Consider the following 13764-nt stretch of genomic DNA (forward strand, 5'->3'; position numbering starts at 1 on the left):
TTGGAGATTGCTTGCTTCCAGCAGAATTCCTCAGGCCGGAGCACTTATCACCCCCTGCACCTTTCGCCTTGAACAAGCCTCAGGAGCAGCTTGAGGTCACCCCCAGGTGACCTCCTGTGGGGATGATGAACCTGCTGCTTCAGAGAGGCACCCGTGACCTTGGAGGCCCTTTCACTTTGACAGGTAATTAAAGGAAAACCTCCTATAGCCTTAGTTATCAACAGCATCATGGAAGTCATGACTTAAATGATGAAATTTTCTGACCTCCTTTTCTTCTCCCCTTTTCCTTTCCTTCCGTGAAGGAGTTGGGAGTGAGTCCCATCACTTTGGGTTTGTTTAGCGGGGAGAATGACAGGTGACTGGCTCTTTCTTTGGGACAGCAAATCTCTCCTGAGAGTTCGGGGAAGAAGAGGCACCCTGGAGGTCCTGGGTGAGGGTCATTCCTGTGTCCCATGAGGTAGAGGAAGAGAAGCCAGAAGTCTGGGCATGCAGAAAGCAAGATTGGATTCCTAGGTGTTTGTAATAGCTGGAAAAGTTCCCCAACATTACAGCATTCTTTGATACTTAAGTCCCTTGAACAACCAGGAGATTAAACCAGTCCATCCTAAAGGAAATCAGCCCTGAATATTCACTGGAAGGACTGATGCTGAAGCTGAAGCTCCAATACTTTGGCCACCTGATGCAAAGAGCTGACTCATTGGAAAAGACCCTGATGCTGGGAAAGATTGAGGGCAAGAGGAGAAGGGGGCAACAGAGGATGAGATGGTTGGATGTCATCATCAACTCAGTGAACATGAGTTTGAGCACACTCTGGGAGATAGTGGAGGACAGGGAAGCCTGGCATGCTGTAGTCCATGGGGTTGCAAAGAGTCGGACATGACTTTGGGACTGAACAACAACAACAAAAACCCCACAATCCTCTTTTTTCCAGGTCACGCTCAGGTGGCCTAGAGCGGAGCTTCTCAGCCGCTCATCTGAGAGACTGATGAGGGTATTAAAGAGTTCTGGGACAGCCGGATGAGGCCACCCCGGAGAAAAATTCATGAAAAATTCGTTTTACTGTACAAAGGTTTTCTTTACCTCTCCCGCACCACACATACTGATTGGTGGTGCATAGAGAGGAGATTTGCTTGAAATATGGCATCGAGTGTCCCGTCACACACAACCAAGAGTGCCTCCCTGGACTGAGGCCACAGTCACTGTGGGATCTGGAGTTTCAGATTTGCCAATTAGGGTTGCCTGGAGGAAGGCCTCAGAGAAGGGCAAGGAGCCTGTTCTTTCCCCCTTGGCCATGTCAACCTGTCTGGGTTCCGGGTGGTGGGCTGGGGTGACAGGCGAGGCCCCAGGGCTTACATCAGCTCACTTACCTCAGCCATCAGCCACGGCTGGGAGGAACAGGTAAGGGTGCTGTCTCCACGCTGTCCATACGCTTTACAGAAATAAATATACAAATGACCCTTGTCACCTGTCCCTCTCTAAGGAGGTAGATGGTGACATGAGTTGGTGTCAGGTTTTCTTCAAAGGCTGTTCTGATGGCAGTCAGGCTGCTAACAAACATTATGCTAACTTTTGCAATATCACAAAATCCAGAACTTGTACTCAGAAGTTACAGTTGTACTGTATCCTATGAACAAGTAATCAAAAATGACTTCAGCTCCACAAAATTAGGCAGTAAAGTTGCTGAAAAGTAGCACTAACTAATAGAAAATACCCTGAAATATAAAATAATTTTGTATTTTTTCCTTATTAAGAAAGCATGTGAAGGAAGGAGTAAGTTGCATTTTACAATATTTTTGTCTTTGTTTTACCTAACTATGAGTCCATATAAAGCAGATTTTTATAAAGGGCAGATGAGAACTGTAGACCAGGAGCTTGATTGCAGTGGTTCCATGATGAACTGGCCAGAAGAGCAGGTATCTGGGATCGCCTTCCTCCCCTCTGTCTCTAACCCCATGTGAGTGTGAGCCCTGGTCTTCCAGCTCCTATTTCTCTGGTGATGTTGACACTGCTCCTCCAAGAAGCACCTTCTCATGCTCCCTCTGGCCACTGGGCGGCAGTGCTGGCCTGGCTGTGTCAGTGCAAGGGGAGGACCCTCCATGTTTGCATCAAAAAGTGAAAGGGGGACTTCCCTGGGGGCACAGTGGATGAAAATTCACCTGCCAATGCAGGGACACCGGTTTAATCCCTGGTCTGAGAAGATTCCACATGCTGCGGGGCAACTGAGCCCATGTGCCACCGTTAGAGAGCCCATGTGCCACAACTGCTGAGCCCATGCTCTAGAGCCCGTGAGCCACAGCTACTGAGCCTGTGTCATACTAAAGCCCCTGAGCCTGTGCTCTGCAACAGGAGAGACCACCACACTGAGAAGCCCACGCACCGCAATGAAAAGTTGCCCCTGCTCACCTCAACTAGAGAAAGCCTGCGTGCAGCAACGAAGTTCCAGCACAACCAAAAAAAATGGTGAAACAGAAATTGACTACTCTCCGCCTTCCGTGATGCCTGGTCTCTGTTCTGGTGGATCCCGGAGGTGTTCATACTGAAGGGCCATCTTGCCTGGAGTGGTCGGTGCAGACTGAGCAAACGGCCAGGTGCCCATGGAGTAAACACACCTGCTGGGCTGCTGACAAGGCCAAGGAAGCGGGTTGTGTGATGACCAGGGCTGCCCAGCACTGGAGGAAGGGAGACTGCTGTCCAGAGTAGGCAGGGGTTCCCAACCCCAGTTCAACATCCCTTGTCATATGCTCACAAGCAGGGGGCTGGAGAACCCAGAAATCTGCAGTGCATGGCATTTAGGTGATTAAATACAGGTGCACAGGTCACCTGAACATTTCCGTGTCTGCACACAGTGAAATTGAGGCATCTGTTGTTCAAATAGACAAAACGAGAAGGCCTGTGGAGCCATCTGGTGGTCAGAGCCCTGCAGCCATGGCCTGGCCTCGTGACCTCAGGAGCCTCAGGGCTTCCATCTGGTCTCTGTGGCTTGGGTGAGGTTTTGTCCCGTTCTGAAAGGGAAGAGCAGTTTGCCACCAGGAAAATGTGAACACCATCAAGGGCACCTAAGTTGAAGCTAACATTTTTTTTTTTTTCTAAAAGGATGGCTTTTAAGTAGAGTTTTTATTTTTATTTTGAAAATTTACTGGATATTTCCTCTTGTTCAGTTTGCTTTGTATGCAAATTCAGCTGCTTGAGATATTGGACTGCATCTGAATTGCTGGTGTAAATTAGATATTTTAAAAAATTTAGATGTATTTGACAAGTGACATTGTGTAAATTTAAGGTGTATGACATGTTTTGTAAAATTTATTTTGAAATTTGTTTTTAATTGGAGGGTAATTGCTTTACAATATTGTGTTGGTTTCTGCCATATGTCTACATGAGTCAGCCATAGACATGCACATGTCCTCTCCCTCCTGAACCTCCCTCCCACTTCCCACCCCATCCCACCTCTCTAAGGAGCTCCGCCTGGTAGTCTGTGACAACCTATTCATTTTTATTTTTTGACTGCGTGGAATCTTTATTGCTTTGTGTAAGCTTTCTCTGGTTGCGGCAAGTGGGGACTACTCTTTGTTGCAGTGCGCGGGCTTCAATAGTTGTGGCACACAGGCTTAGTTGCCCTGTGGCGTGTGGACTCTTCTGGGACCAGGGATCGAACCCATGTCCTCTGCATTGGCAGGTGGATTCTTAACCACTGAACTGCCAGGGAAGTCCTAAGGTGTATGACATGTTAGTTTGATACATTCATATATTGTAGTATGATTGCCATGGTAGCCATAATTAGCACCTCTGTCATATTACATAATTAAAATTTATTTTTAGTGGTTGGACTAGTTAAGCTCTATCTCTTAGCGAGTTTGATTATTATAATACAGTGTTGGTGTTTGCTCTGCTCATGCTGGCGCTCTGTCTTTCAGTCGTGTCCAACTCTTTTGTGACCCCATGGACTGTGGCTCCCTAGGCTCCTCTGTCTATGGGATTCTCCAAGCAAGAACACTGGAGTGAGTTGCCATGCCCTCCTCCAGGGAACCTGCATCTCTTGCATCTCCTGCATTGCAGGAGGATTCTTTATGGCTCAGCACCGGGGAAGCCCATACTTACCATACTGTGCATTATATCTCTAGGGCATATTTACTCGCTCATTGTAAGTTTGTACCCTTTAAAAATTCTGTCCTGTCCCCAAAGCCCCAACCCCTGGTAACCATCATTTTACTCTGTTTTTGTATGTGTGGCTTTTTTAGATTCCATATATGAGTGATATGATACCACAGGGAAATATGACCTCACACTTGTTAGAAAAGGCAGTGGTCACAAGACAAGAAAAAACAAGTTTTTATGAGAATGTGGAGAAAAGGGAGCTTTGTGCCCTGTTGGTGAGAATGTAAACTGGTGCAGCCACTGTTGAGAAGAGTGTGGAGGTTCCTCAAAAAATTAAAAATAGAACTACCGTGTGCTCCAGCAATTCCACCTGGGTATATTTCTGAAGGAAATGAAGACAGGCTCTCGAAGAGATCTCTGCACTCGCATATTTCTTATTCACAATAGCCAAGATGTGGAAACAATTAGATATCCCTCAGTGGGTGAATGAATAAAGAGTATGTGGTAAAAATGTATGATGGAGTGTTACTCAGCCACAAAATATAATGAAATTCTGCCATCTGCAACAACATGGATGGACCTTGAGGTCATTATTCTCAGTGATACAAGTCAGAGAAAACCAGAATGTTTTTAACCTAAGTGGGCTGAGCCTGAGTAGCATTCAGTCCTAGGGTGTTTGTGTGGGGGATGTCCCTGCTCTTTGGGGAGTGGACTAGAGTGAGCTGGCTGGAGGGTATGGAGGAAATTGTGCTGGCCACATAGCCTGGTGATTCAGTGACTGCTTCCTTCCTGTGCCTGTGTGGCTCTGTGTAGGCATTAGAGATGTATAGAGATGTTGGATGTCGTGGGGTTTGCGTTTGCTCAGGAATCATGCACAATGGGTAGAGAGAGGGGCTGAGGCCGGGCAGCATCTGCGAGGTTGCCGGGTCTGTGCCCTCTTGGGTAGGTGTGCCCTACCACCTTGTGCCTTGGGAGAAAACAGTGAGGAAGCACTTCTAGGGTAGAATCTTCTCTCTAGCCTGTCAAGCACCCATGCAAGGTGTGGGCGTCAGCATGGCACACAAGGCTGTGCGTGGTATTGAGAGAGAAGACAGGTCTCCCAGCTCACCGCAGACGTGCTGCCCCGCCACTGAGATGGGCGGTGAGGAGGAAGGGCACAGAGGAGACAGAAGACGGGGGCGGGGTGGCTCAGGCGGCGGGGGAGCCTCTCACAGTGAGATGGGGCATCCACAGGCTTCCTGTGGGCTCCCCGTGTGGACTCCAGCCTTCTGTAGGTTTCCTAATGTGAGCAGAGAGCATGGTGGGTGGGACTGAGAGTTAGACTGAGTTACCTTGATGTGTAGTTTGGTTCAGAGACCATGCTCACGTGACTGCAGGTCTCTTGCTTTCCCATTCTGGGTGGGGGACTGTGACAGTCCCGTGGCCTAGCCCTGCCCGGCTCTGGGTTCCGTAGACAGAGGTGATGCCACCTGCGCTTGGGGTGCAGAGCAGGAGGCACCATGTGTGGGGGCTCACGCCCAGGAGGCACCCTTGCTTGTGCTTCCAGATCACTGGCCACATCAGCATGGGAGGCCCAGAGACTCTCGGTGGGGTTGTGGGCTTAGCTGTGCTCTGCAGGGCATGGGCCAAGCCCTGGCATGCAGACACCCTTCCTTGCTGTGAGCAGTTAGGATGAGTCCTCTCCCGAAACTCCCGGAAAAGCGGGCACGTTTCCTCCTTTCTCTCCGACCCCACCTGCCCTCCGAGCTGTCGCGGGAGCTCTAAGCTGCAGCCCTTTGCAGGTATGTGCAGTTTCTCAGTGGGCTCCTGTCGGGAACGGTGAAGATGAATGCCTCGCCCCTGTTCCTGCATTTCGTCATCCTGCATGGAACCCCCAACTTTGACTCGGGTGGAGGTGAGTGTCTCCCGCAGGGTGGGGTCTGGAGATGTGCTGCCCGGCACTGGCCCCCAGTTCTGCATGTTTATGGCCAACTCTGCCTATGTTTCAGTGTGCCGGCCCTTTCTCAAGCTCTACCAGGCCATGCAGCCCGTGTACACGTCGGGGATCTAGTAAGTGCGGCTGCTCTCCTGGGAACTGCGGGAGAGCCAGGGAGGGGCCTGCTCCAGGCTGCCTCTCCCTTGGGAGGTGTGGGAGGGGTGAAGTCTGGGGAGCCCAGAGGAGGGGACAGAAGGGGAGCCGTGGGTGGGTGCCCCATCACCCTGCCTGGTGGGTGTCCGCCGCTGTCACCCAGCTGGCTGTGCGAAGACGCATGGACAAAGGGACCCAGGGGCAGGAGAGGGCCCTGCACTGTGTGGAAGTAATCATATTACTGCGACAGGGCCATGGTGTTTTGCCTTTCTCTCCCCTTGGTAGTTTAGACAAAGGGCAGGCAGACGTTTCCAGAATATGTACTAATTCTAGACTTATTTGATTTGCTTTCTTTGGGAGTTTGGATTATCATTTTATACACGTTAATGGAAAATGAATAAAGGTAAAAAATGTGTTGTCATTGCTCAAAACGAACTGTTATCATATGTCTGGACTCCTATTGGACACTGGCATCGGTGACACTTGGGCCGTGTCACCCTCTGCTAACCACAGAGGCTGTGCCGGCAGAACCCCAGTACTCCATGCTGCGTACCCCGCCATGCCCAGGCCTGGGGTGGGCCTGCGACCACTGGCACTGACATTGCTCTCAGGACCCTGCCTGGCTCCATTGTTTTTTTTATACCTTTTAGACTCATTTTCATAGAAGAGAGTCTAAGGAATTGGGGTTCCTGGGCCAAGCAGGATATTTTGTCTAATTTCAATTGTAGGGTCCCTTTTCTCAGAAGATATTCTTTCCATTAAATCATGAAATTGTATAATGATGTTCCTTCTTCTTTATTCCAAAGCAATGTTGGCCCAGAAAACCAAAGCAGGATCTACATTGCCATCGAGCCGGCCCAACTCCTGAAGGGGGACATCATGGTGAGTGTCATGGCCTTGCCCCTGCTCTCCCAGGAATCACTGGAAAGGGAAAAACAAGCTCATCTTAAAGCAATACCATTAGACCCTGCCCCCCGAAAACCTGTAAGAAGAATGGAAAGTAGCCTTTACCTTAAGGAAATTGGTTGATTTTTCTGAGTAAACCTATTTTAATAAGAGGAACAGAACAATGTGCACCCTTGAAATTAAAGTCCTAACTCAGCCACTGCTCTTCCCAGGATTCCAGTTCTCTGAGCATAATGTGCAGTCTTAAAATGACTAGGCCTTCCAAGGGCAGGTGCAGACGTAAAATATTCATTGTCAGTGTCTAAGTGGGAAATACAGCTAGCGTCTTGCAGCTTGGCTTATGAGAAACAGTGATTTCTCCAGGTAGTTTTGATTCTTGGTTCTGCTGCTTCCTGGGGGAGACTAGCTTTCCCACCTTTGCCTTTTATCTATCTTGAATATTAAAAAATGCATACGTCTAAAATAATTTAAGAGAAAATTGTCTGAAATAATGAACAACTTTGAGGCACGTGTGTGCTTCCCACATGCATAGACTAGCTCTCCTGTAATCTATTTGAGGCCTAGGAGGATACCCTGTGACAAGAAGATAAGATAGTTTACAAATTGACTTTTTATTTAAGTGGCTCAACCAGAGTTTTCTAGGATTCTCATTGTGCATGTGTGTGGTGTGTGTGTGTGTGTGTGTGCGCGCGTGAGCGCGTGTGCTCGGTCGCTCAGTTGTGTCCAACTCTTTGTGACCCCCTGGACTCTAGCCTGCCAGGCTCCTCTCTCCATGAAACTTTCCAGGCAAGAATACTGGAGTGGGTTGCCATGCCCTCCTCTAGGGGATCTTCCCAACCCAGGAGATCAGTCTCTTGTGTCTCCTGCATTGGCAGGTGACTTCTTTAACACTGCACTGCCTGGGAAGCCCATAGAATTCTCATTAGTTTTTCAATGCCTGGTTGTGGGGCTCCCCCTCCCAGAAAGAGCACCTGATGTAGGGTGCTGGCTGCAGGTTTTTCTGAGGCAATGGGTCCAGAAGCCAGTGGAGGATTCACTGCTCTACTTCTCTCTACTCACCCTTCCACCTCCTTCCTTCCTCCATCCTTCCGTCTTCCTCCTTCTCTCTCTCCCACTGTCTCTTGCCTCCCTCCTTCCTTTTGCACCATCAATTTATTTGTCCAGTGATCCTTTTTTGAGTGTTCTGAGCTTTCCGAGTTGGGCCCTAGCACAGGAGGGAAAGGCGGGACAGAGGGACATCTTTGCCTGGGAGGAGCCTGATTGGGTGAATGGCTATCAGGAGGGGGATCCAGTAGCACTGCAGAGTGGGTCCTGATGGCTGAAGCTGGCCGACTGGGATGTTCAGGTGGAAGTGCCCGCGGAGTTGGGTGTGAGGCCCTGGCTTGGGGGTGCAGCAGTCCCCAGGCCTTGAGGATACCCTTGTGGAAGTTAGTTGTCTTGGGAGGTTGAAGCCAGTGCTCTTTTGTGTGTCCTGAAAATGCACTGAATCATCTTTTAAGGGTAAGCCTTCTAGGACTCTTGACTTAGAGGAGTAGCAAGGATGGGAAGAGAACGTGCCTGGTCTCCAGTGGAAGGAAGGAAGCCCTGCAGCTCTATATGACCAACAGCAGATCGATAAGGCCCAAGGGCATCAAGCAGAGGATGGGCCTTGAGTCCCCTGCCTGGGCTCCCACCAGATCTTCAGCTTAATGGGGCTGGGTGGCCTCAGACGGGTCCTTATCCAAGCTTGCACCCCCTTCTGCAGCCTGAGGCCTGTAACTGGGCTTCATAGGGATGAGATTGAACTGGGGCAGCTGGCAGAGTGTGAAGGCTACATTAGTATAATCAAGACCCCGCTGGTGAGGCTACCACCTGCACTCCTGGAAGACCCCCTCCCCCAGCAGACCTCACCCCCACGAGTCTCCCTGCTGTCCTAGGGCAATGGGGGCACTGCAGCCAGCCCGCCACCCCAGAGCAAGGTGTCTGAGAAAACATCACGTGCTGGAATGCAGTCTGAGCAGGCGGGTGGGGTCTTTCGGAGGGGACCTGGGTGGGGGGTTGTGGTTTGGCTCTTGATAACTGGGAGGCAGGTCTGGGAATGAGCAGGGCGGGAGAGGGGAGCAGATGGGTGAAGGAGGTGGTGGCAGACTTGCTTGGACTTGGTTCCCATGAGCTGGCGCGGGTATGGTGCCAGGAGCCATCCCTGGGCACGCGGCACACTTGTTGAAGCCGCAGCAGGAAGGCTCCCGCCTTTGAATTTGGGATGCTGTCTCCTGCATTGTCTTCAGATGAAAGATGGTGCCTGGGGCATGCACATGGCCACATGAAAGGTGCCTGTTGCTGTGTGTGCTTGGCCCATGGCTCTTTTCAGGTACATTGGTAAGTGGCTTCCATCCAGTGGCTACGGGAACTTACCGACTTGCCCTTCCCTGTGCCTTTGCTACCTCTTTGCAAGAAGTCCGAAAGTGTGATTATTAGGCCCTTCTTAAGAAGTTTCATTTCCAGTGCACACTGATGAGTCTGCTCAGTGCCCAGTGGGGCCTTCTGAAGCACCAGCAGCAGGTGAAGGTGTTGGGCCAGCGAGGGTTTGGGAGCACCTGCCTGAGACCTCTGGACCCAAGCGAAGCCTGGGTGGGGATGTCGGGTGGACACTGGTGTGGCCGGGCATGGTCAGTTAAGAGCCGTCAGACTGGAGCCTTCCTCTTACAGTGACGGGAGCTCATGGCCTGCACACAGTGTCCTCAAGGGGAGGGGAACCCCCCCACACACCAGTCATGGGAGAACAGGTGGGTGCAGCAGAGGCCCGAGTGGGAGGAATGGCAAGAAGGCTGGCATGGTCCTCAGAGCACGTGGGCCACACCCTGCTCAGAGGAGCTGGGGAGGAAGAACTGGCGCCTCTCCACCGGGTCAGACTTCTCGCTCCCTGTGAGCACCCTGCCTCTGCCGCCCGCTTTCTGGTCTGGGTTTTAGGAAAGGACAGGTCATGTTCAGCAGCCCCTGCCTTCTGCTCTCCTCCCTCCCTCACCGCCCCCACCAGTGGCCATCTCCCTGGTGTTTGCCATCACGTGGGTGCTTGCTCTTCATGGGGCCTCCTCTTCCGTCAGCTCTGCCTGCAGCCCCTCCTCTCCAGGTGGTCCCCGGCTCCTGGCAGGTCTGCTGTCCTCTGGGCGGCCCCCCTTTCCCAAGTGCTGCTCCTCCTGGCAGGAGCATCTGCTCCGAGGGGTCCAGGCAGCCTCTTACTTGCTTCTGTTTTGGGTCCAGCCCCCTGGAATCCATTCTGTGCTTCCTAGGACCATCCCCCACTGTTCCCCAGACCCCGAATGGGAGCTTCATCTTGGCATCTCCTTGCCCCCATCTCATCAGTCATGCAGCTCCTTTACCCGGATATGTCCTAAATCCCAGGACTGCTTGTGTTCCTGAGCCCCGCGCCTCACAGTGTGACCCTGTCCGAGCACGGTGTTCCACTGCCTGGGCCCAGCATCCTCCCCACAGTGGGAAGAGAGTGTCCAGACTCCTGTATGTGGCCTAGGAGCCCGTTGGTTTACTGCTCCCTCAATCACTTAGCCCCAGAGTTGCTGGATTATCTGTCTTGTTCTGCACACGGCCCCATGGCCCTTTTCTGTGGGTCTTGCTGATGCCGCCCACTCATGTCATCCACATTGGACACATGGCTATGCCTCCCTTAGGCCACATTTGATGATCTTTCATAGATGGATGCCGAGCCCTTGAGGTGGGTGGTTGACTTGTCCCAGCCTCTCTGGAGCCAGTCATTGTACTTCTCAGGGGTGGCAGCTCACCCTTGCTGTGAGCCCAGGGTGCCATTGTCCCCACCTTATTGCCTAGAGCCTGCCCCAAAGGTGGGAGTCCTTGGGCAAGTTCATACCCTAGCATGCCCTGAAGGCTGCTTCTTTTGTGAAGGGGACAGCCTGGCTGGATGAGTGATGCTGCAGAAAGCTGAGAGGTCTGGCATTCAGGTGTTCTGTTGCCTGGGGGTCTCTTGAGGGGAATGTTTCCTGCCCTGAAGGCACCCTTTCCATGAATTTTTGTTTCCATTGGCAATGGGGGCAAATAGGATCTCCCAGATCTCGTGGCAGGAAATGCTTAACTTGATAAAACCAGCCCCTTCCTGCACCTCTGTCCATTCTTAACATGGAGTATTTTTGGATTGAATTATTATTTGATTTATACTTCCTGTGTTTACAGTTCATTTTTGTACACTCTGCACTTATTTTTTTGCAGCATTATCAGACGGGGGAAGGGTGATACGGGTTACAGCTGGAAGTGGGTAATTTTCCATCCCACGGGGTAATTTTTCCTTGCTTTATTTGTAGAAATGATTACCCAGGAGGTTTAGATTAGTTGTTGATCTCTATGAAGCCTCAAAGTGGCTCTAGCCTCTTGTATTAGTTTCCTAGGGCTGTCATGACAAAGTGCCACAGACTGGGGGCTTAAACATCAGACAGTAATTCCCTCACAGTGCTGGAGGCTGAAAGTCAGAGATCGAGGTGTCCGCAGCACTGATTTCTCCAGAAGTCTTTCTCCTTGGCGTGTAGATGGCTCTCTTCTCCCCAGGCCCTCATGTCGTTTTCCCTTTGCATGTGTCTGGGTCCTGGTCTCTTCTTAAAAGGACCCCAGTCCAATTGGATTAGAGTTCACCTGTATAACCTGACTACCCTCACCACCTTTAAGAATTCAACAGATGAATCTTGCAGTCAGAGAATTCTGTGTCCATTGAGTAAACCCATTCTAGAATAAACCGTCTAGTCAAAGGTCTGTCTAGTCAGAGCTATGGTTTTTCTAGTAGTAGTCATGTATGGATGTGAGAGTTGGACTATAAAGAAAGCTGAGTGCCGAAGAATTGATGCTTTTGAACTGTGGTGTTGGAAAAGACTCTTGAGAGTCCCTCAGACTGCAAGGAGATCCAACCAGTCCATCCTAAAGAAAATCAGTCCTGAATATTCTTTGGCAGGACTGATGCTGAAGCTGAAACTCCAATGCTTTGGCCACCTGATCCGAAGAACTGACTCCTTGGAAAAGACCCTAATGCTGGGAAAGATTGAAGGCAGGAGGAGAAGGGGACGACAGAGGATGAGATGGTTGGATGGCATCACCGACTCGATGGACATGAGTTTGAGCAAGCTCCAGGAGTTGGTGATGGACAGGGAAGCCTGGCATGCTGCAGTCTATGGGGTCGCAAAGAGTCAGACATGACTGAGTGACTGAACTGAACTGAATAAGGTTAATAGTGGAGTCAGGTACCGTGGGTTACCCAGCACCCTTGGCTATGACTTGTTACCAGTGTTCATTCATCCCCTCATTCATTCCCCATAGCATATTTCCTGAACCAGGTAACATGATGGTTGTGAACGTTGAGTGAGATGCGCTGGTGATCACTCTCATGCTGGGAGAATTTGGTATGTTCACACATACATAGAGGCAGGAATTGAAGGCTCATGGGTGGAAGAGGTGATTTCCATGTGTCTGAGGAGGAGAGACTCTCAAGGGGTGCTGACAGCACTGGCCGGCCTGGAGGACCAGCCCCAGGTATCCCCACACTCAGAACATAATCTCTGGGGGACACACTGTATTGTGTGATCTGTACACGCTGCCCTCCCAAATCCCAGGACTGTTGGTTCAACCTGAAAATGACCTCAGGACTCGGCACAGGGAAGCACATGGTGGCAGAACATTCCATGGTGTTGGCTGAGCATCTGGGGATCGGGGAGCCATCTCCCCTCCTACTGTGCAGGTCAGCTCTGGTTTCCTGAGTCTCTGAGGCGGGAGAAGTACCCAGTCTCAGCCCAACTGTGGGAGACCCTCTCATTTCAGTTTGCCCTGTCCTGCAGTTGTAGTGAGTTATCGCTTGGTGTGCACCCCTGCGCATTCATGGGCCTGCCTTCAGGGGAGAAACGAGGACGTGGAGAATGTGTCAGGGCCTTTCTGTGTTAAAGTTCAAGTATGTAGGCATTTTCATTCTCATCAAGAATTTGGCAACCATCGTGAGTTGGACCGAATCCTGCATTGCAGAGAATGCTTTTATGGGTTTCCCACCCACAGCCGCAGCGGGTTCGGCTGGGCTGTCTGGCGTCTGCAGAGCCTGCCTCTGCTCCGGAAGGTGGAAGGGGAGCTCCCAGGGAAGGTGTCCCAAGGTGACACGTTGGTCACCATCCTTTGAGACAGCATGTTGTCTTTTGCTTTTTTTTCCCCTTCTTGATTTTGGTGACTGTCAGCCCTGTGCACAGATAAACTTGCCTCTTTCCTCATGAGGGATTGATTCTCTATTGAGATGGGCTAGCAAAAGTTACAGGGGTCAAGTTTACAGGAAGTAAGACCTTGTGATCTCCCTGGGTTGGGAACACTGTGGGGGAAAGTGGAGTGGGCTCCATCTGTCATTCCTTTGACTTGGGGGCTGTTGAGGTGGCTGTTACTGCTGAGGCCAGGGTGACACCCACGCATCGTCTGGCTTCACCTAAACACAGCCGGCCTGTCCCCACACACCCTCCCATTGCACACCTGACCTGCCCATCTTTGCAGTGTGCTTGTACTGAGGTTCGGACGCCATCTCCTAAAGGGCAGAGCCTCAGGTATTCAGTAAACACACTTCTGTCAAGTGGGAGGGCAGAGCGTTTTCGAGCACAGCCATGTCGTTACGTAACCTCGCTAAGGAATTCGTGTGGGCTGCAGCCCCATCAAGAACTGGCCATGGTCCAGGGCCCCAA

The 13764-nt window shown here is 51.1% G+C and overlaps 1 protein-coding gene across 23 annotated transcripts in view; it reads left to right on the plus strand.

Moving 5' to 3' along the window:
* Positions 1-13764, plus strand: part of TNS3 (tensin 3) — a 220368-nt gene that overhangs the window by 112846 nt on the left and 93758 nt on the right. For all 23 annotated transcript variants that reach the window (XM_081536801.1, XM_081536800.1, XM_081536793.1 and 20 more), the window contains 3 exons: positions 5874-5986; positions 6081-6141; positions 6967-7042. In XM_081536801.1, the coding sequence (XP_081392927.1) occupies positions 5874-5986; positions 6081-6141; positions 6967-7042 (250 nt within the window). The remainder of the gene's footprint in view (positions 1-5873; positions 5987-6080; positions 6142-6966; positions 7043-13764) is intronic.

This window comes from Giraffa tippelskirchi, chromosome 10 (assembly GCF_054371585.1).
Source record: "Giraffa tippelskirchi isolate mGirTip1 chromosome 10, T2T-mGirTip1v1.2.pri, whole genome shotgun sequence".
In the NCBI taxonomy this organism is placed as follows: domain Eukaryota; kingdom Metazoa; phylum Chordata; class Mammalia; order Artiodactyla; family Giraffidae; genus Giraffa; species Giraffa tippelskirchi.